General features: G+C 51.6%; 1 protein-coding gene across 1 annotated transcript in view; it reads left to right on the top strand.

Moving 5' to 3' along the window:
* ITGA11 (integrin subunit alpha 11) overlaps positions 1-26075 on the top strand; it is a 114704-nt gene that overhangs the window by 52836 nt on the left and 35793 nt on the right. Inside the window, exons 3-10 of the mRNA XM_072738921.1 lie at positions 402-502; positions 4624-4715; positions 7610-7724; positions 10372-10499; positions 12063-12211; positions 16340-16484; positions 16959-17124; positions 18702-18772. Of these exons, the coding sequence (XP_072595022.1) occupies positions 402-502; positions 4624-4715; positions 7610-7724; positions 10372-10499; positions 12063-12211; positions 16340-16484; positions 16959-17124; positions 18702-18772 (967 nt within the window). The remainder of the gene's footprint in view (positions 1-401; positions 503-4623; positions 4716-7609; positions 7725-10371; positions 10500-12062; positions 12212-16339; positions 16485-16958; positions 17125-18701; positions 18773-26075) is intronic.

The raw sequence follows: 26075 nt of genomic DNA, 5'->3' as shown, positions 1-26075 counted from the left end.
ACTCCACGGTTCCAAAATCATCACCCCTCTGCCTGAATGACCTCGATTACCACCCTCCCACTATTTGACAAACTTGTAATCATCCATTAAGCCCCAGCCAAGCACACTTCCTCCATGACGTCTGCCCTGCCCTCTTTTCCCAGGGACCAACCTCCATCTCATTTGTAGCAGGGCCATGTGGTCTTCATCTCTGTAGCTCTAGATCCTGGCAAGGGCCCGGAGCCGGTCACAGGCCCCATGGCGTCATGCCGAATGCCCAGAGTCCCTCTCCCTGGGAGACAAAGGTCTGAGTTGGAGGGTCTGCCCACGGCTGCTCCTCCAGGATTTTCTCCCGCCTTCCTCACCCAATTCCATCCTTTGCCAGGAAGGAGCATCTTTACTTGTCTTCTTTTCTGTCCCAGGCTGGTCGTGGGCGCTCCATTGGAAACCAACGGCCACCAGAAGACGGGAGATGTGTACAAGTGTCCAGTGACCCACGGGAACTGTACCAAGCTCAACCTGGGTAACGTGAGCCACTGGCCTCTCCACCGTGAGGCCAACCACCATCTGGGGCGGGACAGGTTTCAGAGAGCATATCCATGCCCGCATTCACACTGCCTTCTCCCAGCCGCCCTGATTTCACTGCCCCCATTTTACAGAAGGGAAACCTGAGGCCAGAGAGAGGAAGCACCTTTCCCAGAGTCACACTAGCTTGTCAGGGGCCTGCCAGGACGCAAACCTAGGCCTCCAGGGTTCCAGGCTGTTGCTCGTTCTGACTCCCCCCACTGGCCCTCAACGCAAGACTCTCCCAGCAGGAGAAAAACATCTCCTGTCTTCTTTCCAGTTTGGGAATAATAACAATAGCCAGTGTTCATATATCTTATATAATGGTCACCATGTGCCAGGCACTGGTTTAAGCACTTTCAGGGATTTTGACTCATTCAATCCCTTCAACGACTATTCAAGATTTAATGTAACAAAGGAGGGAATGGCAACATGTGGAAGCGAGGGGACCTGCCTAGAGTCCCCAAGGTTCCAATCCGGGCGGTCCAAAGTCAGGAAGCAGCCCTGCCTTTCTGAAATGAAGGGCTTGTCCTCACCCCCATAGGATCAGTGTGTGCCTGTGCATGTGCACATACACGTGCATCTGTTAAAACACACACACGCTAATCTGCTGAAGCACTTCCACTCTGTCCTAAACATCAGACAGTGGCTGGGCCATCGCTTTGCTTGCAGAAGAGAGCAAAATTCCATTTGGGCTGAGACACTGCAACCTCGGCCCTGCTGTAAGGGACTGCCTTCCCCAGAGCCCAGAGGCCTCTTGGCCTTCTAGGAAGGCGGCCTCTGCCCTCCAGCAGCAGGGTGGGGCTCCCTGGGGAGGTGAAGTGGGGGTGCAGGCCTGGTGGGGGAGGTGTCAGAGCTTCAAGAGATAAGCAGATGGACGAAAAGGTCCACATCAAAGAGAAAGCCAAGCACCCGCATCCCCAGGGCGGCCAGCTGTCCCATCATCACATGGTGCGGGACGCTCCCGCTGTCCACATCTGCGTCAGCACTGTGGGTGGGAAGTTCAAACCCCGGCACAGCCGGGGCCCAGACTTCAGTAAGGAAGCACTGAGGGAGGCAGGAGCCTGGCTGGTGGCTCATGGAACCCAGTCATCAACCACCCTGAAGGCACAGGCTTCTGGAGCCAGCCAAGCTTGGTTTCTCCTTCCAGCTGGACAGTTTCCTTGCTGCGTGTCCATAGGGAGCTCACATCCCCTCTCTGAACCTCTGTTCACTCGTGTGTAAAGTGAGGAGGGTGGACTCGAGGACTCTAGGATCCATTCCATGTCTAATATGCCCCCAGCCTTTACTGAGCGCCTAGCATGTGCCAAGCACTGCGCCAGTCTCTGGGGATCCAGCAGGGAATAAGAAGCCAGGGGCTCAAAAAAAATAAAAAATAAAAAAAATAAAAAAGTAAAAGAAGCCAGGGGCTCTGCTGGGAGAGGACAGTAAGCAAGCAGACAAACTAGGAAGCAGGTAGAGATAGAAAAGGATCCTGATATAGGTAAGGTTAAACACTGTGTGATAAACCACAGAGCTGTGAGAAGAGAGGCTGGGTGGGGAGGAGGTGGAGACAGGATTGTACCTTAGCAAGGTGGTCAGGGGAGGCCTCTTTAAACAGGTAACATTTAAGCAAAGGTCTGATGGCAGAGTCAGGTGGGACCAGAGCATGCCAGGCAGTGGGAGAGCATGTGCAAAGGCCCTGTGGTAGGAATGAGCTTACTCTGTTGGAGGACAGAAAGAAAGGCCATGCAGCTGGGGCAGAGGGCACGAGGAGGGGGGTGAGAGGGGTGAGCCCTGAGGGGCTCAAGGCTGAGGCCACCAAGAGAAGCTGCTGGTCCAGGTGGGGACGCAGACACATGATACATCATTTAATTTCCTCTACTGCAGAAAGTTTCCCCTGCTGGCAGTGAAAGCCATGGAGCCATCAGGCCCTGGAAAACATTCCTGAGCTGGGGCATAAGCTGGGAGGTGGTGGGCAGCCCAGTGAGTCAGGGCAGAGGAAATGAACCAATCAGGAAGCCCTTCATTTGAAGAGGGTTTCTTTCCCACCGAGAGAAAGTGCACTGCAGGAAGACCATCTGTCGGCTTATCCCCACAGTGGAAAACGCAAGGCTGGGAAACCTGACTCCTGGGTTTTCCTATGGCCTTTCCAGCCTGTGAGCCTCACGGAGCCAGGAATGTTCTTTCTTCTCTCTCCAGGGAAGGCTAGATGGGTGGCAGCCATTCACAACTCAGTGTGAAAAAGCCGATGCCTTCCTTCCCGACACCAGGATGAAGTCGGGGCTTTAGGGAAGGGCTGAGGCTCAAGCAGAGGATGCGACTCAGGAGGGCGGACTCTGCGTGAGCCGGGGCTCGTGCCCATGGTCCTCACACAGACCCACTGAGAAAGATGCCAGTGTCTCCTGGTCGCAGACCGGCAGACCGAGGCCCAGAGAGGGTGGTGACTGCCCCAAGTCCACGAGGCAGGACGCGAGCCCGAGTCTCCCTGCCATGCTCAGCTGCTTCCAGGCCAGCAGTCCGACTAAGGACTCCGGGCTCTGAGACCAGGGGGAAGGAGGTGGTGCACGGTGGGGTGAGGTGAGGCGGCCGGCGTGCCCGACACAAACAGGGCAGAAATCCCCACACGCTCAGGGGTGGAGGTTGTCCAGTCGGGGCTCGGAGCTTCCTCTCTGGATTTGTCACCACCACCCCACTGCCACCACCGCCCCGCCACCAGACGGGACAGCTCAGGAGGCGCAGCCTGGCCTCAAGTCCCCACTCTCTCATTTATCAGCAACTGACCTTCTAGAAGTCACTAAGCCCCTCCCTGCATCTCAATTTTCTCATCTGTGAAACGGAAATGCTGACCCCTGGGTCCCCCAGGACCAACAGAGGGTCCTGGGGGGTGCATGTAAGTGATAGGCATTGTAAAAACACAGGGTTATTACCAGTCTTTTCTCTCTCTGGCTTCTTTGGACAGACAAAACCAAACAATCCCGGTTCCTCACAACCTCCAGCCAATAGGGGCTGGATTTCCAGAGAAGCCCTACTACCAACCGAGGGAACCCAGAGAGAAAAAAAAAAAACCAACCAACCCAGCTGCCCCCTGCCCCGCAGCCCACAGCACAGTTAGGCGTCGAAGCTCGGGCCTCTGCTATTGCTTGGCCTGCGCCCCTCTTCACCCTGCCAGCCGCCCACAAAGCTAAATGCAAACCATTCTCGGGGGCCACCCGGGTCCTCGGAAGGTGCTGAGGATGCCATCTACTTGCCCCCCACAGTACGTGAGGGTGGGCCTGCAATGGAAGGCCTGGCTCACCTCCTCCTAAACTCTGCCCCCTGCCACAGGCCCCCCTACACGTGGGTTCACCCTGACACGCAGCCACGTACACCCCGGTGCACGGATGGGGAAGTCGAGCTTGCTTCCTCCCCTTCCGTGGCCGGTGGGATGCTCTAGTAAGACCTTCACAGAACTCCTTTGAGCAATTCTAATTGGCCACAGGCCTCTCCCGACACTTGGGTTGGCTGATGACCCTGCTGCTAACCGGCCCTCCTGGCAGCCGAGCGCAGAGCAACGTTCTCGCCAGACTCACACACCTGCAGAGGGCTCTGGCCACCCGTGGGAGAATCAGCTAGCGTCCGTTGGTTTACCAGATGACCAGAGACCTGGGCTCTGAGTAGAACACTGCTGAGTTCTGATAGCAGAGTGGCTTGAAGGGAAATGCGGAGGGGACGCAGCCCAGGGGAAGCCAGCCTAGGGCCTGTGCTCTGGCGTGTGCAGGACGGGACACGTGAGGAGTGCCAGGAACTGGTCAGACGTCTGGAGGAGGAAAAATACGCCAGACTAGGCGATGCAGGGCTCTGCTGTGTGCTTACGGGGTGACCTTGAGCAGGTCGCTCGGCCTCTCTGAGACTCAGTTTCCTCATCTCACAGGGAACTGTGGGGAAGGAATAAGACGTGTCTGGGCAAGTCCTTGGTACACCATGAAGGGCTGCATGATGGGCAGGGGAATCAGGGAGGACTCTGCGAGGCCCCAACCCTGCCACAGGCACCTCTGGTGGCTGAGGGGTGTGGGGTGGGCGGGAGAGGGCTGTGGGCTAAGTTTCTCCCTCCCACCCCAGGAAGGGTCACTCTGTCTAACGTGTCAGAGCGGAAGGACAACATGCGCCTCGGCCTGAGCCTGGCCACCAACCCCAAGGACAACAGCTTCTTGGTAAGAGCCCCACTGCCTTTCTAAGTCCCAGGCCCTCCTGCCCCACAGACCCTCTGCTCAGGGCCAGGAGAGGCAGGGGGTGAGTTAACATGTCCTTACACGACACTCGCACTCTGTCCACCAGGCTGCCTGTCCACACGCTCACGCAGTAGCTCCTCCACTGGCTTCCTTTCTGTGCCATTCTGTCTGCCGGGTGCCCTCAACTTTTGAGGGCATATTGAGCTCTTTTGTGTGCCTACCCTGGGAATGAGGGATGGACAGCCTGAAAGGAACAGAAATAAAGAGCGCCAACAGGGCGGAGGAGGCCTATCCCTCCTTCTGGAGAGCCACATTTCTGAGGCAGAGGCCGAATCTCTGCTCCAGGTTTGATCAAAGAAACAGGACACACCACACACCCTAAGAAGTGTCTGAAGGGAAGCCATAAATGAGAGAACATGGATTTGCTATGACCGAGGAAAGAGATACACAGTGACAGGCCACCCAGGCTGCACAGGGTTGCATGGGAAGGCTTTCTGGAGGAGGCTTTTGATTTGCTTTTAAAGAAGAGACAACGGGTCTCAGCAAGGAAGGAAGAGGAGGGGTACTTGTGCTGAAGTGGTAGGGACATTTATTCATTTAAACAACGTTTTGAGCACTTACCATGTGCCGAGCCCAATGCCAGACACTGGGGAATCAACAATCAACAGAGCTCCTGGCCTGCTGTGGCTTAAGTTCTGGTGGAGGGAGAGCTGATAAGCCAATGAGTAGCGTAAACGTGATGTTGAGGCAAAAAAGGCCTGCTCGCAGAGGTCTCTGCACCCTGCCCAGGCGAGCACATGCAAACTCTGCACACAGTCAGCAAGCACGGGTGGCCTCGTGGCAGGCACGGCCTGCTCCTTGCCACCATGAGTTGGGCAATGCTAGAGATTCAAAACAGTATCCTGCTGGGACTGCTAGTTCTAGAAACAGCTGCAGGAGATGATTTCAGAGAAAAATTACCCCAGAAAGCCCAATAAAATGAGCTACTCATTTTAAGATGGGAGGGACGGCTTGTATCACTCTTTGTTCTTATCCAAGAGTATGTTTCTGTGGACAGATGGGACATTCAGGGTGTGGAGCACCAGACACCAGGACAACAAGATGAGTGGGATGCTCAGGGGCTGAAGAGAGTAGAGTGGCCTTCCAGGGAAAGTCCATAGGTGCCTCCATCTATGGCCAGCCCACAGCCCTTCATCATCCCAACCAAGACAAACAGGATGCTGGGTACTGTCCATACACAGACCTGTCAGGGGCCCTTGTTGCTACTCCCTTTTCCTCCTAAGGCTCCTTATTATGTTCCTACCAAGTTGATTCCACCTACTTCACAAGGATGAAGGCCTAAGAAGGTTGGTATGATACACTGTCTGGGGTTTCCAAGTGTTAATTAAGTCCCTGGTTTATAAATGGCAACTTTTGTTCATCTATTCACTTATTGTCCATTCCCCAACCAATTGTTTATCTCTCCATTCATCTATTCACCCACTCATTCATTTATCCTTCCATCCATCCATTCCTACATCCATCCATCATCTATTATCCATCATCCATGTATTCATCCATCTATCCCATTATCCATCATCCATCCACCCAGTCATCCATCCATCATCTATCCATCTATCCACCCATCCATCTGCCCACCCATCCATCCATCCATCATATATCCATCCATCCATCCATCCATCCATTCATCCGTTATCCATCATCCAGCCACCCACCCATCCATCATCTATCCACCTATCCCCCATCCATCCATCATCCATTCATCCATTCATCCATCCATCCATCCACCCACCCATCCATCCATCCATCCATAATCTATCCACCTATCCATACATCCATCTACCCACCCATCCATCTATCCATCTATCCATCCATCCATTATCCATCATCCAGCCACCTATCCATCTGTCATCTATCCACTCATCCATCCATCTATCATCTATCCATCTATCTATCCATACATCATCTGTCCATCTATCCACCCATCCATCCATCATCTGTCCACCCATCCATCATCCATCATCCATCATCCATCATCCATGATCCATCATCCATGATCCCCCCTCTTATTCTTCATTCTCCCCCCTTCTTCCAGAAATAATTTACTGCAGCTTCAACAAAGGATGCAGATAAAACAAAACCTTTAAAATCTGACTAAAAAAAGAAAGCTAATTAAAGAAAAGAATTAGAAATGGAATAATTATTTTTCCAAACCAAAGGAAATTGCAGCACAAAATTTAGTCCTGGGCTTCCTGGCAGCCAGACAAAAATGGAGACATGGGTCAAGGTTTTCATTTTTAACGACCCTAACTCTGAGGGGGACTCATCACTCAGTCTTTAAATGAGGAGCTGACATCAATGTGTTTGGTAGCAAGTTTCAGAGAAAGAGCAGAAACATTCTTTTTTTTCTTTCCCCAGTAAGAGGCATGGGCATGTTGCTGGGGCCCAGTCCTGGAAATTTTCCCAGTAAGAACCTTCAGGGGACCTCTTCAGACAGAGAGGCTCCTCTAGTGACCTTGAAGGGTCCACTCCCATGGATGATGCTGTGTGATGGGTGGTATGGGCAGGTAGGGTGAAAAAGCGTCACAACTCTAGATGATGGGACAGAGAATGGGACCCTTGAAAATACAACAAGGACTCTAAGATTAGTTTTTCTCCATTCCATCTGAAACCAAGGGAACTAGATAGAACACATCAGAGCAAGAAAGAATTCAGTTAGACCCCAAGAAGACTCTCTAAATCCTTGGAGTACCAATACTCAGATAGAGAATGTCTGTCTTGGGTCATGGAGGTTGGGCTGGGCCAAAGGCTGTTGGGCCTGGACCCTCCCAGAGATCCCCCCCAGCTGACTGGGGGGTCTGCACTGTGTTTCACAGGCCTGCAGCCCACTCTGGTCTCACGAGTGTGGGAGTTCCTACTACACCACAGGGATGTGTTCGAGAGTCAACTCCAACTTCAGGTTCTCCAAGACGGTAGCCCCAGCTCTCCAAAGTAAGTAGCTTCAAATCTGCAGACCCATGCTAACAGTCATGGGAGGCTCCCAGCTCTGATCACTGCCACCCTGCAGCTACAAAGCAGCACCTGTACTCCAGTGCCACCCTCCTCCAGAACCTCTGGGGCAGAGCAATGGAGGGAGGCAAATGAACTGAGGTTATGAAGACAATCCTGGCAGTCAGAGAGGCTCACTGCAAACCTACTGTGAGTGAGGAAGAGGTTGCTGGGCCACGGAGTACAGCAAGCAAGCTATGCAAAGTACAACTCTGGGGACATTGTTCACTTAGACTACAATGTGAATGGTGCCCTCTGATGTTATGCAATGCAGCTGCCCTGTAGATGGAAGACCAAGGAAAACAGAAATATCCCCAGGAAAAATCCCCTCTAACTGGTGTTCCTGAATATCAGGAAGCTCTGCCCAGCTTGCACAGACCCTCATGGAACACAGAACCTCCCATCCACTCCCCACCCACCAAGTGAATCTGGGGAATAATGTTCAGACCTTGTCTCCTGCAAGCCCAGACTACTTGGCTCCGAGCCTATTTCCTCTGAGCTGAATACCATCACCCAAGCAGCTGCTAACCCTTTCATTGAGGGTGAGAGGATTCACACCTCTAGCTAGCAGCAGCTTCCCCCAAACAACAGGCCCAATCAGAGATTGAAGGACAGGACAGTTCTTGGGGCAGAGGAAGAGGGAAGCATCAGCGCAGCAGGGATGGAAAAGTCATCCTTGTAAGGGTGAGGAGGAAGTGTTGATTCCATGCTCACCAAGTGGCCAAGGGAAAGGCGGTGCTGTGGCTGGGGAGGAGGCCCAATCTCAGTTACATGAGGTGTGAATAGGGAATCTCACCTCAGGCCAACAAATGACCATCCAAGCCTCCAGGAACTCCTCTGGGGGAGACCTGCCATCTGGCTCACCAGCAGCGGTGTGCTGGGGGCTTATCAGACACAGATCCCAGGGCCACTCCCTTTGGTGTCTCTAACTCAGTAGATCTGGGACAAGCCCCAGCTAGGGTGTGTGTGTGTGTGTGTGTGTGTGTGTGTGTGTGTGTTCACTGGAGTGTGCAGCCCTGTTTAGGAACCACAGATCTAAAGCAAAGCTCTTTCCAAGATGCTTCAAAAGAAAAATGTGAAGTTGCAAGAAAGAAGTTAGCAATAGTGAATGCATTCTAATAATAAGCATGGCTTAAAAGTAAAGGAAACCTGGTCCCCCACCATTAGGTTAGGAACCCCCCACCCCTAACTAAGGAGTTTCTGTCTCAGTCACCTCTGTGACCACCTGCGCCACTCAGCTGCCCGGTCCACAGGCATTAAGCTAGACCAGCCTGGGAAAGGACAAAGCTCTCTGGTGCTGTCAGCCCAGAAGGATTGGGCCGTCACCTGCCATACACGGCATGCAGGTGGTGCAAGAACCACTACACGACTCCAGAAGCAGAGGTGATTCTGAGCTGCCAAGTCACCTAAATGCTTCTAAAATGCTCTCCCAAACATAAAGCCTGCGATGGGCCCCCCAGGCCCAAAGCTGCCACTTTCTTATCTCTGATCACCACTGACCTCAACCAATGGCACCTTCATGATAAAGGAGTTACTGGAATGGTTAACACAAAAAAGGCTTCTGCTATAAAGTAGATTTTACAACAAGTGTGAAAATTCTCCAGTAAAAGTCAGCAGATAACCAATATTTCAATACGATATGCTATAATACAGTATGTGTGTATCATACCACGCTGGGACATCTAATTTCAAAGTAACCACAACTGTTCACCAATAGAAACAAGTTACTTCGATTTTAAAAGAAGTTTTTTTGCATTTGTTACAGTACCAACGTTTCTTTGTTGTTTTTTGTCATTTATTTTAACTTGATACTAGTATTATTGGGAAATAGAGAAACGTTTATGTTCAGAGCACAGGTAAATGCATAAATGCTTGACCTTATGATGTCATTGTCACATTAACAAAGTAATTTGCCTTAAAAAAGAAAAAAACTTTTAAGAGGATCCACTAAGATTTCTTGAGAGTTGACTTTGTGTTCAGCCCTTTAGAAGCCTCGTCTCCTTGATTCCTCCTGGCAGTCCTCTCCTGTCACCAGGCCTGTTTTTACAGCAGAGGGAACAGGTGTAAGGTCACACAGCTAGTGCTCGGCAAAGCCAGGAATCAAACAGTCTGATACCAGATTCCTCGTCCTAAGCCATCACCCTTTACCGCTCTCCTAAAAAATGAAACTCACTCATTTGGGCTGAAGGTGGTCAGTGCATCCTGCCCACGACAGTAAAACAAATGACTGTGAGCTGCTGATCTGGGCAGGATGGCTGCCGCAGAACATTAGCCAGCTGGTGGTAGGTTGGTCCCTGATGAAGAGCAGAGGCAGTCAGGCTGAATTTAAGCTTGGTTCAAACAGCCAGCTCAGAGTGGTTGAGCAGAGCCCAGAATTCCTGGGCAAATCATTCATGCTGTCCAAATAAATGACTAGCCCAAGGACAACTGCCCTGCCCAGGGAATGACAGGGTCCTTCCTCTGTTGTCCTATGGACACTCATCTGGACACCCATCCAGTAGACTCATCTGGACACTCATCTGTAGAATCAGAGACTCATTGCAGACACTGAGTCACTGGGCAGCCATGACCGCATGTCCCCACTTCCCAGGATGCCAGACCTACATGGACATCGTCATTGTCCTGGATGGCTCCAACAGCATCTACCCCTGGGTGGAGGTTCAACACTTCCTCATCAACATCCTGAAGAAATTTTACATTGGCCCTGGGCAGATCCAGGTAAGTGTCTCTGGGACTCTCTTCCCCTCTGACCAGGGCTTCCCAGACCTATGGAAGACGCTGCCCCAAGGGCATGGAGGAGCCTCCTTGCACATACTAATAAGGTATAGGTGCAGGGGCCAGGCCGATGCCCTGCAGCCCAGGAAACCCATCTCTGCTGGGTGCATCTGGGGACAGTCTGGGGGAGGCCCTACTTCATCGGTAAAACCTGTCAATGCTACCTATGAAGAATGACTTTGAGTAGGAAGAGTAGGAAGGAAGGAAGGCAGGAAAGGTTGAGTGGATCCCTGCTGAGTGAGGCACGGGGGATAATTAGATCTTGAGAGAAGACTGAGTGGGGAGCTCATAGCTGCCAGCACATGTCTAAACTACCGCTTGGCTAAAGAGGGGTAGATTTATACTGTATTGTTTTGGCCGACCAAGTGAGGACCGACATATAGGAAGTACAAGGTGGCAGATTTCAAGTCAATCTAGGAAATTATTTTTCTTAAAGATTTTATTTATTTATTCATGAGAGACACAGAGAGAGGCAGAGACATAGGCAGAGGGAGAAGCAGGCTCCCTGCGAGGAGCCCGATGCGAGACCCCATCCCAGGACCCTGGGATCATGCCATGAGCCAAAGGCAGACACTCAAACACTGAGCTACCAGGCATCCCTAGGAAATTATTTTGGAACAATTAGAGCAATTAGTCCCTGATGAAGAGCAGTGGGAGTCCCTGATGAAGGGAGTGGGCTTTCTCAAGAAGTAATGACTTCCCCACGACAGGAAGATTATCCTTAGGGTATCACGGGCCAAAAGTCAGGCATTAAAAAGGCACCAAATAAACTTGAGGCCTGTCCAACAGGAAGGTTTTATTGTTCTAGTCCGACTGTAGGCCTTTAAGGATTTTTGTTTGTTTTGAGGCTATTAATATTGTCTATATATTATTGACCTTGGGAATAAAAGGTTCTCTTCCAATTTTTCAGGAACCTTGGTTCCCACATTTGATGAAAAATGCCCTGACTTTCCAGGCATGCTGCTCCTAATATTTTAGGCTTCAATCCTGCGCTCAAGCAAGAAACATAATCTGCTGGGCCTTTCTTTATTTTTATTTTATTTTATTTTATTTTATTTTATTTTATTTTATTTTTGAGAGAGAGAGAGCATGAGCGCAAGCTGGGAGGGTCAGAGGGAGAGGGAGGAAGAGAATCCTAAGTAGGCTCCAGGCTCAGAGTAGAGCGTGACCTGGAACTCGATACCACGACCCCCAGATCATGACCCGAGCCAAAATCAAAAGTCAGATGCTCAACTGAGTGAGCCACCCAGGCACCCGTTGTGGGGTCTTTCTTTAACTCACACTTTCCTCTCTGGAGATGAACCTTCCACAGGCCTCACCAAGCCACCCATTCATTTCTGGAGCCCTGTTGAACTGTTTTCCTTCCCAGTGACTCACCATCGGGATGGTCCCCCATCCTCTGCACTCCCCAACAGCCACAGACAGAGATGACTCCAGGGAACTCAACGCCGAGGGTCCAATTTTCAGGGGTCGGCATGTTCTGTTGTCCTCTCTCCTCTCCCGCAGGTTGGAGTTGTCCAGTACGGAGAAGACGTGGTGCATGAATTTCACCTCAATGACTACAGGTCTGTAAAAGATGTAGTGGAAGCTGCCAGCCACATTGAGCAGAGAGGAGGGACAGAGACCCGGACGGCATTTGGCATTGAATTTGCTCGGTAAAAAATGAAAAAAAAAAAAAAACCCTAATAAAATAGAAATAATAATAATGACTTACTTAAATCTCAGATAACTGTTCTAGTTCTACGTTGCTGTGTAACAAATCTCCACAAAATTCTGTGCCTCGAGATAATCATTTATTAATCCCTCCAAGTTACGGGGTAGGCTGGGCCCAGCTGGTCCATTCTCTCTGGGGTTCTCTCCTATGGTTGTAGTTTGGTGTGCCTGCTGGGGCTGTTGTCATGGGAGGGGTTGACTAGAATGGACATCCAAAATGGCACACTCATGTGACTGGCAGTTGTTGCTTGTTGTTGGTTGGGAGCTCAGTGTGGGCTGGTGACCTGAGCACCCCCACATGTGGCCATATGAGTCGGTTTTCTCATGGTGTAGCAGCCAGGCTCTGAGAAGGAGTGTCCCAAGAGAGCTTTCCAGGAGGCCCACACAGGAACTCTGAGAGTACCCGAGACCTACCCCACAAACTCTTGCATATGATTTTTGCCATATTCTGTTGATCAAGCAAGTCATTAGGGCCAGTCTAGACTCAAGGAGAAGAGAATTTGATTCTGCCTCTTGAGGGAGGAATGGCAAGGCCACGTCACAGAAGAGCATTTGGAATGGGAAGGTGTTGTTGCAACCAGCTGTGGAAAATGCGCTGTGCCACAGAGACCCTAATAAAAAGTACGTGGGTTCCGTGAGGGCAGGATCTTCCTGTGGAGTGTGTGTCGTCAGTGGAGTGGGAGGAAGATCCTTAAATCCTTAAATCTGACTCCTAAAGTCCTTAAAAATCACACCGGAACTCACCCACAATGATAATGAATGTTACCTCCGGACCATGCCCTTGCAGCTGGCTCCATGCGTGCTCTGGAGACACCACCATTGCTCAGAACATTGTGCTCACCCCCCACTGAAATCGAGGAGTGATTTTGAGCAATTCCCCAAGATCTTTCAAGCTGCAGCCTAAACCGCATTTATAAAAAAATATAAATTTATAAAAAATTTATAAAAAAATATAAATCTATATTTATAGATTTTAAATATAAATTCTACATCTACAAATACAAGTTCTGCTCTGCCCATTGAGACCACAGGCCCCTTCTCGCATAATCCCACCTCACATAGGATTAGCTCATGCATTTAACAGAATTTAGTAATAACGTGATTTCATATGGTCAAATGATGAGGTTTTTTTTCCCAACTTTACAACTTTTTATAATTAAGCAATGACTCCACCAAGATGCTTCTGTTTGCTGATAAAACTCACTGAAACTTTTATCCTAAATGAACCTCCCTCCATGTGAAGATGGCTCTTACTCATACTCACAAGGAACGGGCCATTTTGCTGCTTTGCCGTCACTGGGATGAGCCCCTGGGACCCCAACACGCCCTCATAAAATTGCCACAGCAACAGAGAATGCCCAAGCCCACTGAGCTATCACTTCCTTGGTGTGAACTAACAGACTCATTCAGGGATGCAGCCCACCAACCCCAGGCCAATTAAGAGTGTGGAACCCACCAAGTGGTTTGAACCAAACTACAGGGAGGTGCATTTTAAAGTGAAAAGTTGGCTCTCTTCATTCAGTTATTCACAATGCATTTTTGTGTGTGTGCACCTGCAAAAGCATAAAGATCCAGACCGTGGACTTGAGGGGTTACAAAGATGATTACCTGTGGCCCCTGACCCAATAGGGAACTCTGATGAGCATCAGCCTAACTCAGTGAGGATGAAAGGGTAAGATCTAAGGAAGGATTGCTAAGAGGGGCTGGCATTTGGCTTGTCCTAGGAAGACCCCAGGATTCAATCAGGGAGAGGTGGAAAGAAGATGATCACCTGGCCAAGAACAGAAGAGAGGGAAAGTTAAGGAATGATTATGTTTGGAGGCTTTGACAATGGAATAAGGGTTGTGTTTGGGGATATTGGAGCCAGATTGTGGGGATGATAATGTCATAGCTAAAACAACCATGAGTGGCCACTGAGGGCTCTTGGGCTCGGGAGTGTTTTCATCAGATATGCACATAAAGGTGATTCTGGTAGTCGTGTATGGCTTAGAGGCTGTGGGTACAGTGATGGTGATCCCACCTTAGTTGACTTAACCCTTCTTATTAAGGCGAGCAAACAGGAGGAAGGGCTCAGAGGGATGACTGGGCCAGATTATGATGGGTTGGTGGGCTACTGTCAGGACCTGAAAGAAGTGGCAGCCAGTACAGATTTTGAGCAGAAAGAACACGTGATATGACCTCCTTTTCCATAGATCATTCTGGTTTCCAGAATGTGAGTTGTGAGTATAAAGCTCTCACTGCTCTCAAGGGACTTATACTCTGATTTACGAAGGAACAAATCCAAGCCTTTTGACACAATACAAGATCACAGTTTTAAATCTGATGATTCATGTCAATATTCACACCATTACAGATTCATACAGAAATTCACACGATTCCACTATATGAAAATATGAACCCCAAAATTTTCTTGGCTCCATATACAATGAACCCTGATTTCTCCCCTGCCATATTTTTTTTGCGGAATTTTGTGCCTGGGCCTGACCCTTCGATGAGGTTATAGAAATATCTAGAATCTCCTTTGAGGGACTAGAAGAGTTCTCCCTCCACGAGGTCAGGCTTAAGCTCAAAATTTGCTGTAGTCACATCAAGTGTACCTCTGGCCTCCTTCAGTTCACAGCTCATATTAAAATTAGAGGTTTTTTTTTTTTAAGTCAGTATATCCACAATATCATAGAGCTAGAGAATGGCAGATGGTCTGTTTCTCTTAACTGGGAGCTTGAAGATGCTCTGAACTGGCTTTGTGAATTCCTCAACGTCTACATCGTGCACATCAGTTCATCAGCACGCCATGTAACAAGAGATACCGCGGGTGACGAGCTTTAATCTCACATTAGGGAGCTTAAATCCATGGGTGAGACCCAAGAAGAGTCACCACGGAGTCTAAGGGAAACATTTATTTTCAGATCCTTACTGGAAAATTCTACCTGCTGGGCCAGATATCTGGTCCAGACCATGTCATTCCTACTCAGAACCTCACAGTCTAAAGGAGAGCTGACCACAGAAGCACCAAGAGCTAGTGATGTTTCCAGAGCCAGTTTGTGTGCTTCTGAGATGGGTTGCCAGCAGGGCATCATACCAGACCCCCCTGCCCCTGGCTGGGTGGCCCAACAAGCAGGCCAAGCACCTGCTCCAGGCACTGAAAACAAAATAAAAAGCAAGAAAGAGGAATATTTGTCATGGAATTAGATACTTTAATAGTTCCCAAAATAGAACCAAAATAGTCCTTGTGGGAAAAATCAGAACTTCGTGCAGGCTTCATTCCGTGTATTTTATGATGAGTGTCATTTGGGTGTTGAGTTACTCTGGCCCGTCACCTTTTCAGTATGTAGAGAAGTGGGTCTAAACATCAGTATTCATCAGATCTTTTGAAAAATACTGATGCCCAGGCCATGCCCCCAGAGCTCCTGATTACATGCCCAGGTGGGGCCTGGGCATCATTTTTTAAATTCCCCAGGTGATTCTAATGTACAGCTGGGTTTTCGAACCACTAACTTAGCGCATATAAAGGTCTCCGTCGGGCCTTGAACTTTCTTCCCAAACCCATCTTGCCCCCTTTGCTTACCCCAAATAGCATGATCAAGACTATAAAGGGACTTTTTAAAGTCATTTTAAAAATATAAGCAGGGGCGCCTGAGTGGCACAGTCAATTCAGCGTCTGACCCTTGTTTTGGCTCAGGTCGTGATCTCAGGGTCATCAGATCAAGCCCTGCGTCAGGCTCTGCGCACAGCACAGAGTCTGCTTGAGTTTCTCCCTCTCCCTCTGCCCCTCCCACTTGTACTCATTTTCTCTCCCTCTAAAATAAATAAATCCTTAAAAAAAAAAAAAAGACAAGCAGATACATGACCCTTCTGAGCAGCTGGTGAACAAGTAATGTGAGCATCTCAACCCAGTGCTTATTCACTGGTTTGAGATCCCAACCCTGTTGGGTTGCTCCCACCACCACCCCCCTGCCGCAGGAGTTGAGTGGGCTCGGCCTTGCTTCTGTGGCTGCCCCTCTGGAGGAGTGCTGGGGGCTGTTCCATCCCTACATCGCTCTTGTGACTCTCTCCCTATACTCTGGTTTCAGTTCCGAGGCTTTCCAGAAAGGCGGAAGGAAGGGAGCCAAGAAGGTGATGATCGTCATAACAGATGGGGAGTCCCATGACAGCCCAGACCTGGAGAAGGTGATCCAGCAAAGCGAGAGAGACAACGTGACCAGATATGCTGTGGCCGTGAGTCCTGCCCCGTGTGTTCCACCCTGTGCCCCTAGAGGCTTTGCCATCAAACCCCTGGGGACTCCCTGGGTCATTTTCTGGGTAGTGGACAAGCTGTCCAGGCCCTCCAATAGGCCTCTCCTTGTTTCATCCTCTCCTAAAGAGTAACTTGAGAATTTTCCTTCAGCACTGTCTGGGGCTGACCACAACAGTTGTAGGGGTTGGGGGAGGAGTAGTTCTCCATCACCAGGAAGGTTCTGAAACCTCAAAACTCTAGGAAACACCCCAAGCCACCCAGCGCCCAGAACCTTATCTTAGAACAGGGGCCTTATCTGGCCTCTACGAGACAACCTGTTTCAAACTACAAGTGGGACCTCAAGTTCTCTCTGTGATTGTAATGGTGGCCCCCACCACTCGGGGCCAGTGGCCTCGGGCATGTGGAGAGGTCTGTGCTATGTCCTGGTTTGTTGCCCTGCCCCTGTTACCTGGCAGGTTCTGGGCTACTACAACCGCAGGGGGATCAATCCAGAAGCTTTTCTAAATGAGATCAAATACATCGCCAGTGACCCCGATGACAAGCATTTCTTCAACGTGACTGATGAGGCGGCCCTGAAGGACATCGTTGATGCCCTGGGGGACAGGATCTTCAGCTTGGAAGGTGAGCAATACCTACCAAGAGGGGTCTGTGCTCCTGGGCTCGCACCAAGTGAACCCCCAAAATCCAGCCCCACCACATGGAATGCTCTAGCAGGAGCCATCCCTTCATGATAATTCCATGGTATTCTGTGCCGGACCTGAGGCTGTGCACCTCACAGACAGCCCCAGACAGTGGCTTTACTCAAATTCTCCCCCTTTTACCTCTGAGGATCCATAAGCCTATGGGAGCCAAGTGACTTGCCAAAGCTTCCACGGCCTGGGAAGGAGACGGGGCCTGAACCAGTGTCTCCAGATTTGGCAAATATAAAATACGGTGCTTGTGGCAAACTGACCTATACTAAGAAATTATCCACTGGTGTCTGAAATTCAGATTGAACTGGGTGTCCTTTGTGTATCTGGCCTAGTCTGAACGGAGCTGGACCTGCCTCCATAGCCTGAAGTGCTTCATCCCTGAGTCTTGCTTCCTCCCGCTCCCCCGAAAACACTTTGAGTAGGGTTCGTTCCTTTAAAAAAAAAAAAAAGATTAAAGAAAAAGATTTTATTTATTCTTGGGAGATACAAAGAGAGAGGCAGAGACACAGGCAGAGGGAGAAGCAGGCTCCCTGTGGGGATTCCGATGTGAGACTGGATCCTCAAGCCAAAGGCAGATCCTCAACCATGAGCCACCCAGGTGCCCTGCGTACGGTTCCTTCCAATCACCTCCCTCCTTACTGTTAAACTCCAGTTTTGTGTGCACAGATCTCCTTTGCACCATGTATTGCTGCAGCCGGCCCTCGCAACACTGGGCTGGGCCATATGGGAGGGTTGCAAACAGAGACAGAAAACAGAGTCCTTGAGCCTGAGCGCATTGGAAAAGATGAGCTCCAGACGCATGAAGAGGTGGAGATGAAAGCAGGCCTGATTCACAAGGATAAAGGAATAGAAAGTGTAGCCTGAGTGCTGACACTCACACTAGGGCTTAAATACCCAGAGGAGCATCCTTCTAGAAATGGTCACTTTGGGTGTCGAGAACATAGGCTCCAGGGCCCTGTACAGGGTCGGGGGGCTTTGTGGGGAGGGGCTTTCAGCACACATGGGTTTCTTGTGCAAAGCTGTGGTGGTGACAGGTCTCCCTCCCAAGGGTCGATCCAATCTTTGGGAGTCATCCAGAGGCATCTGGAACCAAACTGGTGAATAATAGGAATGAGAGAAGTGGGGAAAGAGATGGAATTCCCATTTCTGGCCAAAAATGTTGACTATTTCTTTCCATGCACTTTTCTTGCTCTTTCCCCTATTTAACAGCCATATAGCATACATGCTGTCTCGTATAACCCGTCCCAGCACGTCCTCGACAGTGAGCAGGCTACTAGTTGTAAAGCCAGCGCCTCGGGAAGGTGCCTGGTGCCCTCCCTGGGCAGGCTGCCTGCCTCTGGGCCACCCAGGGGTGCAGTTCCGCTGGACTCAGCCTTAGGGACCCCGTCTTCCCTCCCTGAAGGCGCCCCCAGGACACGGGGGCTGTGGGTGGAGCTGCAGGTGTGTGTGTGGCACCAAGTAGGCGGTCAGGCATGGAGCCCAGATCTTTCTGTCCCTCCATTTCAGGCACCAACAAAAATGAGACCTCCTTCGGGCTGGAGATGTCGCAGACCGGCTTTTCGTCTCACGTGGTGGAGGTGGGTCCGGGGTGGAATCACCCTCCTGCACACTCCCCGGCTCTCTAGGTGGTCACCCCGGCTGTCCTGGGCTGCCTCTCTGCCTCCATCCGCTGCGGCTACAAGACGGAAGCCAAGGTCTCCACCTTGCAGTAGGTTGTCCCAAGCCCTTCCCAGCAGGGAGTGGGCTGCAAGTAATGAGCACCGCCGCCCCTTGCCTCTGCTCCCTGCACAGGGTGGCCGATGGGGACATTTCCGCCAGGGCCAAAGGTCCCGTTCAGTCCACAGAGCCTTGTGCAAAAATGCGGTCAACATGGGAGAAACCAATCAATTGCACTGTCCTGATGGCACCCTTGCCCCAGGCGGCCTGTGCGTGCGGGGCCATGGCCCAGCGCCCATGCGGGGAGGGGGGCCAGATGTGCCAGATGTGCCAGATGTGGTTCCGGTGCAGACTCAGCCGTGGATGGCAGAGGTCCCAGGTGGGCCCACGATGTCAGAGGCAGGCTCAGAGGGTCGGTCCGGGTGTCCCTCGCCCTCGACACACCTCACCTGGTTCTGATTGGCAAGACGGGGCTGACGCCTCACGGGATTGCCAGGGGGGCAGAGAGTCAGTATCTGGGAGAGTGTTTCAGAAATCACTGGAGCCCCGCCTGGGAGCCCTGGTGGCAGGAGGACCATATGGCCGGAGTCTGCGTCAGTGGGCATGCTTTGGGCAGACAGGTGTCCTAAGTGTTCTCAGGCGGGCACCGTGGGAGTGTGCTTGTGCCTCCTCATTTGCCAGAAAGGACCTATTGATCCTGCCTACTTATACTTCACCTTCAATATCTCACCAATTCCCACCACCACCACCACCACCACCAACTCCTCTGTGAGGTAAATAGGGCAGGATTCCTTGTTCCCAGTCTCCAGATGAATAAACTGAGTCACACAAAGTCTGAGTGACCTGCTGAAGGGACATAGAGAAAAACACCAGGCTTACACTTGTCCCCTCTCACACACACCAAGCAGCTGCTCCCTGTAAGCTTATGGACTCTAAGGGGGTCTGAGTCAGAAATCCCAAATCGGAGATGGGTGGGGGGAAGTTGGGGGCGGGTACATGTGTGCAGTGGGCAGCAGCAGGCAGAAGGGTGGAAACCTGACTCACACTCCGCTGTTTCTGAGCTGCATCTGGACAGGCTCATGCCCACCCCAATCCAGCAAGGTATAAATGGAACTGCCTATAATAACAAGTCAGTCATGTTATAGGCACACAGCACTTGAAACTCTTCCAGGAAATTCCTGCGCCCCATTTCATGCTCAGCACAGCCCTGCCGGGTTGGCAGGTGGGAATAGTCCCTATTAGGCAGTCATAGGGGCACATTTCTTCCGTGCCTTCTCTGTGCTGGGCCCTGCGCTGGGTCCTGGAAGGTGCCGTCTCCCACTTCAAATACTGTGGCTTGTGTATGCTCAGGAATCAGGGAACCTGAAGAGAAGGGGAAGTTATGATGAGGTTCAGGTATTCAAGAACACTGGAATGAGCCCTGAAAATGACCCATGCAGCTCAAGCGGGACGAGTCCTGGCAGGATCCACTGCTCCCCAACTACACAGGGGAGACCAGGAGCTCAGAGCCCTGGCCTGCTATTCAGGTCAAGGTCATGCACTGCCCTCTGCAGATCCTTCCACGTATACAATTCATACAATTCGTTTTCATTCCCCTGCTTGGAGAGACCAGGGTGCCTCTCCCCATCCTCATCCCCACCCCCAGCTCTTCTCATCCCCTGACTCTTGTTTTTCAAGTGACAGGCATCCAGTGGTTTTTATCTGGTAGGACTCTTAAAGAGATGATGATTAAATTTGAATCTGAGACTCTTTAATTCTTAAAAAGAAAAAAAAAATCCTTCCAAATCGAAAGGAATGGAGCAAGGATGGTGGTCTGTCTGGCACTGTGACTGGCCATTGGGTTGCTATTTTAGGGCACAGAGGTTTCTCAGCACCAACCACTGATGCCATCATAATTGGCCACAGCCGTTCTGTCCCTGGGAGTCCAGTTCCACAGCTCTCAGGGTCGGTCAGACCTCTGTGGGGATGGGGAGCAGGTGGTCCAGCCTTTCAGCCTTGTCGAGAGCAAGTGCTGAGCCTGAGTGAGTCCATGGCCTCAGCCCGAGTGCGTCCATGTCCTAGGTGAGCTATCAGGCTCCATACCCCCCACAAGTGTTCCACAAACAGCTGCTTCTTGTCAATGTGCAAAGATCCTTCAGTTACCCTGGGCCTGTTTAGCTATGCCAGAAAGAATGATCTCTAGCACTGGAAGAAGGACCCCATAGCATATTCTCAAATATGAGAATATCTCAAATATGAGCCCAGAAGCTCATCACTTGGGCTGCTCCTGCCTTTCCAGCAAGGAAACCAGCCTTCGAGTGAAAAAAGATAAAAGCAACGAGAGGAAGGAGAGACCAGTTTCCAGGGTAAGAGAGAAGACCCCAAAATGCCACCTGGTCACCCGAAGAGCCCAAGGCCCCAGGCCACAGGCATTGCATCCCAGGTGGAGCCACTGGGAAAACCCAGAGAGCTAGAGTCAACCCACGGAACTCTAGTCTCAATTTGCAAAAAGGAAAAAGAGGATATTCTGAAAATTACCATCAGGAAGGCCAGCTACAGATCTCCGGATCTCCGGTCCAATTCTAAACAGCTTTTTAAGCCAATGGCCCCATTAGCCTTTGGAAATGAATGCAAAGGTCACTAATAGCTGGAGTGGCTTCCATTAGTCCTGGCTGCCCGCTGAGGTGGTGGACTCCCTGTTGAGCTGGGTAATCAAGAAGGAGCTGCAGGAGTCTGCCAGGAAGTTTACCAAAGGGATCCACACCTCCCAAGGGGGCATAGACTCTAAGAGTCTGCAATGCCCACAGGCCAGGAGGGGAAGGTATGGAGGAAGCAAGGGAACTATATATAAATAATCCATGCCCACTGGCGGTGGATGGAGCCAATAATCCATGCCCACTCCTCCTACCCTGCGGTCCGTATGTCTCCCCAACCCCGGAGGTTTCCAGAAGGAAGCAGTTTCATTAGCGTGGATCCTGTCTACACAGATACTTGACTCACCTGAGATGGGAAGAGACTATTTTCCTTTAACCTACACGTGGTTAGGTCCAGCAGGACCAGCCCTTGGTTATGTCTGGAACAGGCCAAGGGTGGTCAGCCTCCCACCTCCCCGACCAGCTGCCTCTTCAGCCTGTGCCCTTCCCGCAGCACCCCTCCCCGCCACGGTTGTAGGCTGAAGAGCTAAGGCCTTGGGCCATTATCGGAGGCTCTGAGCAGAGACAACCAACCTCCCGATCGGGGCTGAGTAGTCAGGTACTGTGTACCCCCTGCCCCCCACAGCCCCTCCTTGCCACCCTGGCTATGGATTTCCAGCACGGTGACGGGAGGGCTTCCCTCTACGTAAAGACTGGAGGCCTATTTCTGAGGGGGGTCACCTGCCCAACCCTGCCTAAGCCTCCTGGCACTCATCCCTCCCTCGGGCTCCACTTTGGGCTTGTTAAAAATACATCATTTTCTGACAGGATCCAAGCAATTAATGGCAGTATAATCCATCCTCTTAATGATGTATCTGCCTGAGAAGGGGCTCTTAGCCCGTCTCGTCACTCTGATGATGGGCATGCAGGCACCAGGGAGCCATTGGAAGAGCCTGGGGAGGAGGACAGTACTCAGTGTCCTCGAGGTGATCTGTGCGCCAATGCACAGGACCACCAGCGGCCACCTCCACCTGCCTGCACCATCCCACCTAACCAAAGCCAAGAAGAATTGCCGGCGTCTGCTATTCTCATTCCATTACTGCTGGGCAAGGAGAAAGCACCGCCTGACTGTGCGGCCTCAGACAAATCATTTAACCTCTCTGAACCTCCATCTTTGAGCAGATGTCTGAAAAATATTTGCTGAAATTGAATCTTGAGGCTTGGAGCTGGAAGTGAACCTTTTGAGACTTACTAATAAATCAAGTAAGGGTTTCTTAAAAATCCGATCCTAATTCCACCCACCTCCTCAGTTGGCCCCCCCCTCCTGAGGAGCCCCCAGTTAGGCTGCCCTTGCCCCCAACAGGGCACTCCCCTTGGGCAGCTGTAATGAGTCATCTGCAGCACCAACCTGACTGTGAGATCTGCTTCTTTGACTCCTGCCTCCCCGGGGTTTTATGGATGAATAAAAGGATGAGAAGAGCTACTATATACTGAGGCCTTATTGGCTGCCAAGCACCATGCTAAGAATTAAAAATGTTAATTCTCACCACAAAACGATTTACAGCTGAGGCTGAGACAGAGCACCAGAGAGAGAGAGAACGAGACAGAGAGGGAGGGAGGGAGAGAGGGAGAAGCTTGCCCAAGGTCACACAGCTAGAAGACCTGAAGCTGAAACAGCAACCCAGGAATGTCTGACTCAAGTCTTCATGCTCTAAGCTCCAGACCAGGGATTCTCAGCCTCAGCCCAACTGACAGTTTAGGCAGGGCAATTCTTTGGGACTGTCCTGTGTCTTGTAGGCAGCAGCACTGGCCACTACCCAGGAGATGCCATACCAACGCCAACATCACCCCCAGCTCTGACGACCAAAACTGTTTCCAGACATTGCCAAATATGGCCTGGGGGCTAAACTGCCCCCATTTGGGAACCACTGCCCTAGACTATGCTGTTTCCAGTGCTAGGGATATGCCTGCCCCTCCCTCATCCCCAGCTGGGGACACAGACTGGCTGGGACACAGTTTGAGAAGATATGGTCACATGCCCAGGGAGCATTTGGCTCAGCTAGGAAGGCAAGACTGCCGCAGAGGCCAGGGCAGAAGGCAGCTAAGAGCTGAGCTAGCAGAGTCTCATGGCAGGTGCTTCGCTCAAGTGAATACAGGTAAGGGTTGTCTGTAGGGAGGGCACGGACTTGGCCTTGGACCTGCTAAGGGCCACCATGCCTGCATCCTCATTTCTACGCAGGGCACCAGAAAAGGCAGCTTATGCCAAGGATCCGTGTGTGAGGCCACCCAGGCACACCCGGGCAATACCTGCTGGGAGCTCAGCTGGCCCCACGGGAAAGGAGGCCATAAATCAGGAAGCCGGTGCCAGGCCTGGAGCGTGGGATGACGAGCCTCTGCCCTGCAATGCCCTGCCATTTGCTTTCCAGCTGGGCCTGCATGCTTGGCTTCCTCTGTCAAGGCTTCAACCCTCTTTGTGGGCCCTGCCCATCCAGATTTTTTCCAACTTCAAAATGTCTAGGCTCCCTGAGCTGGGGAAAGATAGTGCCATACTGAGGTGTGCTCCGGTGGCCTCCGCTTGCCCTCCCAGCCGGCCCTCGGCCACAGTCCTGGGCAAGGCCTTCCCTGGCAACACACGCCTGTCGGAAAAGGGCCACCGCCTGGAAGCACCAGCATGCAGCCCCTGCCAGGGTCAAAGAGCATAAGGCAAGAACCCGCAAAAGCCATCAGCCGGCCCAGTGCTGCCAAATGCAGAAGTCCCTGTGGAATCCCCAAACCCCAACAGTCGGCCTCAGGTGCCTCCCCAATGGAATCCCAGACACGTCGGCTGAGCCAGTCCTCCTCAGTGCATCCTGGAGGCTTCCAGTCATCTGCAAGGCCAAGACCTCATCTTCCAAGTCCTCTCCATGAAGGAAGGAGCCTGGTCCTGCAAACTTGGACTCAGCTGAAAGAGATGGGGGGGACAGTGAGGGGCGAGGCCTGCGCATCACACTCCTCCTAGAAAGTGCTCCAATGGGAAGGCAGAGAAGCAGGGTCCAGGGGCTGCCTGTGGGTGTTTTCCCCCTTGCCCAAACCATCCCCCTGCTCGAAATCCGAGCCCTGCCCCAACTTGCTGTGCAGCATCCGGAAAGTCCCTTTCCCTCTCTGAAGCTTGAATGCCATCTGTCAAGTGCCATTAATGAACATCCATCCTGCTGGCCTCTCACAAACGGGTAGCTGATAAGAAAGTACTCTTCGAGGAGGGAGCACGCCCACAGCGCCAGGAGCACCGACGGTGGCCATGGGTAGCGAGCCTGAGGCCCTGGCCCTGATCCCCCAGGCTGGCAGATGTCAGGAGCTCCCAGACTGCAGCCCACACAGAGTAGGAGGAGGAAGCTAATTAGAAAGTGTGACATTAAATACAACCAAGCATATTAGACCCTCCAGAGACCGGCTTACTTACAGCCGGAAAAACATTCGGTCTGAATGGTGAGTTCCACTTCCAGGGTATTCAGACTTTTTAAGTCTTATCTATGATCAACTTCCGTCTTTAATGTGACCCCTGGGAAATGAGAAATGGAAAGTCAGCTCAAGGCTCAGAGTCCTGCCCCCTCCACTGAGACTGGCACCTGGTGACCCTGCCTGCACAGTCACTCACGGCCCTGACTATCCCAAGGCCAGAATCACATTTTCCTATTGGCACCATCGCTTTGGAGGGAAGGGGAGACGGAGTGCCTTGGGCCCCGAGTGGTGGGAGGACACCCAGCCAGAATCAGGGAGGCTCGGTGGAGGAAAGAGGTGACTTCGCCTGCTAGCGCTCCCACGGCCCAAAGCTGGGGTACCATCTGCCCAGCCCGGAATCATCAAGGTCACCCGGGAAGGTGGCCCTGCTTGCTCCCACCACCTCCTCAGGCGTTTGTTGTCCCTAGTCACTCCTCCTCTTCTAAGGGCTGGCTATTTGCTTTCCTGTACTTGCTAGCTTTGTGGATGGTTTAAGGAGATGGGGTGGTGATGGCACCCAAGAGAGTGAGGGGACCCTAGAGTCAGTAACAGGGAGCCTGGCCCTCAGGGAGCCAGAACGCCCACCTTCCTGTCCAAGCACTGCAGCACCGACTTCCCCTGCAGCTAAAGACAAGCGCCCTTCCTTGGAGCACAGGCCATCACGGATGTGGCCCTGGCTTCTCCGTCCAGCCTCATCAGAGTTGTGCTGGCCCCCCTCGCTCCATGCTGCAGCCCATCCAACAGCTTTCAGCCCCTTAAAACCAAAGCCTCAAAACTCCCTCCCAGCCTCAGGGCCTTGGCACACCTGTCCCCTCCCCCACCAGGTGTCCAGGTGAGCATCACTTATTCAAAAACGCTTCCCCCGACCCCCATTTCAGCCTAGCCTCCACCTCCCTGTGGTATTTACACGTCTCCTGTAGCATCCAGCATGCTTTGCAACTAGTATGTTGGTCTGCACGTTTGTTTATACTTGGAGCTCTGCGAGGGCAGAGGTAGCATCCCAGCACCAAGCAAGTGCCTGGTACACAGTAGACCCACGATGAATTCTTACTGAAGAAATGAAGAAGTAAGATTCACACACGGGGAAGAAACTCAGACACCATGAGGAAACAGGGAAGGAGGCCAAGGCCAAGGG

The sequence above is a fragment of the Vulpes vulpes genome, chromosome 15 (assembly GCF_048418805.1).
Source record: "Vulpes vulpes isolate BD-2025 chromosome 15, VulVul3, whole genome shotgun sequence".
NCBI lineage: Eukaryota > Metazoa > Chordata > Mammalia > Carnivora > Canidae > Vulpes > Vulpes vulpes.
Note: the sequence above shows the minus strand (reverse complement) of the source record. Positions and strands in the feature narration are given on the sequence as shown.